This window comes from Monopterus albus, unplaced genomic scaffold (genome assembly GCF_001952655.1).
Source record: "Monopterus albus unplaced genomic scaffold, M_albus_1.0 scaffold269.1, whole genome shotgun sequence".
NCBI classification, from domain to species: domain Eukaryota; kingdom Metazoa; phylum Chordata; class Actinopteri; order Synbranchiformes; family Synbranchidae; genus Monopterus; species Monopterus albus.
The window spans coordinates 486,611-486,923 of record NW_018128149.1 but is presented as its reverse complement, the minus strand read 5'-3'; the positions used below and the strand labels follow the sequence as shown (position 1 = coordinate 486,923).

Here is a 313-nt window from a genome sequence, read left to right as displayed (position 1 = left end):
CCCCCCCAGCCTGCCGCCTCCCACCCCAACTCTCTTCAAAACACCCTCCTCATCGTCTTCATCTTCAGCAGTTGGGAGCGGAGAGCAAATGGATGCAGAGTGCATGGGGGACGTTCAGATACCGTTGTCTGATTTCCCACCAGCTGCTGCCACAGCTGTACAAGAGGAGGCGGGTCTTAATGGAAGAAAGCCAGGAACCAAAGGGGGGAACAGTGGCTGCTCGGCTAAAGGCGTGTTCCCTTGTCGCTTCTGCGACCAGGTGTTTGCCTTCTCTGGCGTACTGCAGGCTCACATGCGCTTCCATCTCGGCATT

The 313-nt window shown here is 57.2% G+C and overlaps 1 protein-coding gene across 1 annotated transcript in view; it reads left to right on the top strand.

Annotated features, from left to right (window-relative positions):
• Window positions 1-313, top strand: part of rreb1a (ras responsive element binding protein 1a) — a 49,513-nt gene that overhangs the window by 41,283 nt on the left and 7,917 nt on the right. The window contains 1 exon segment of the mRNA XM_020621911.1: window positions 10-312. Within this exon segment, the coding sequence (XP_020477567.1) occupies window positions 10-312 (303 nt within the window).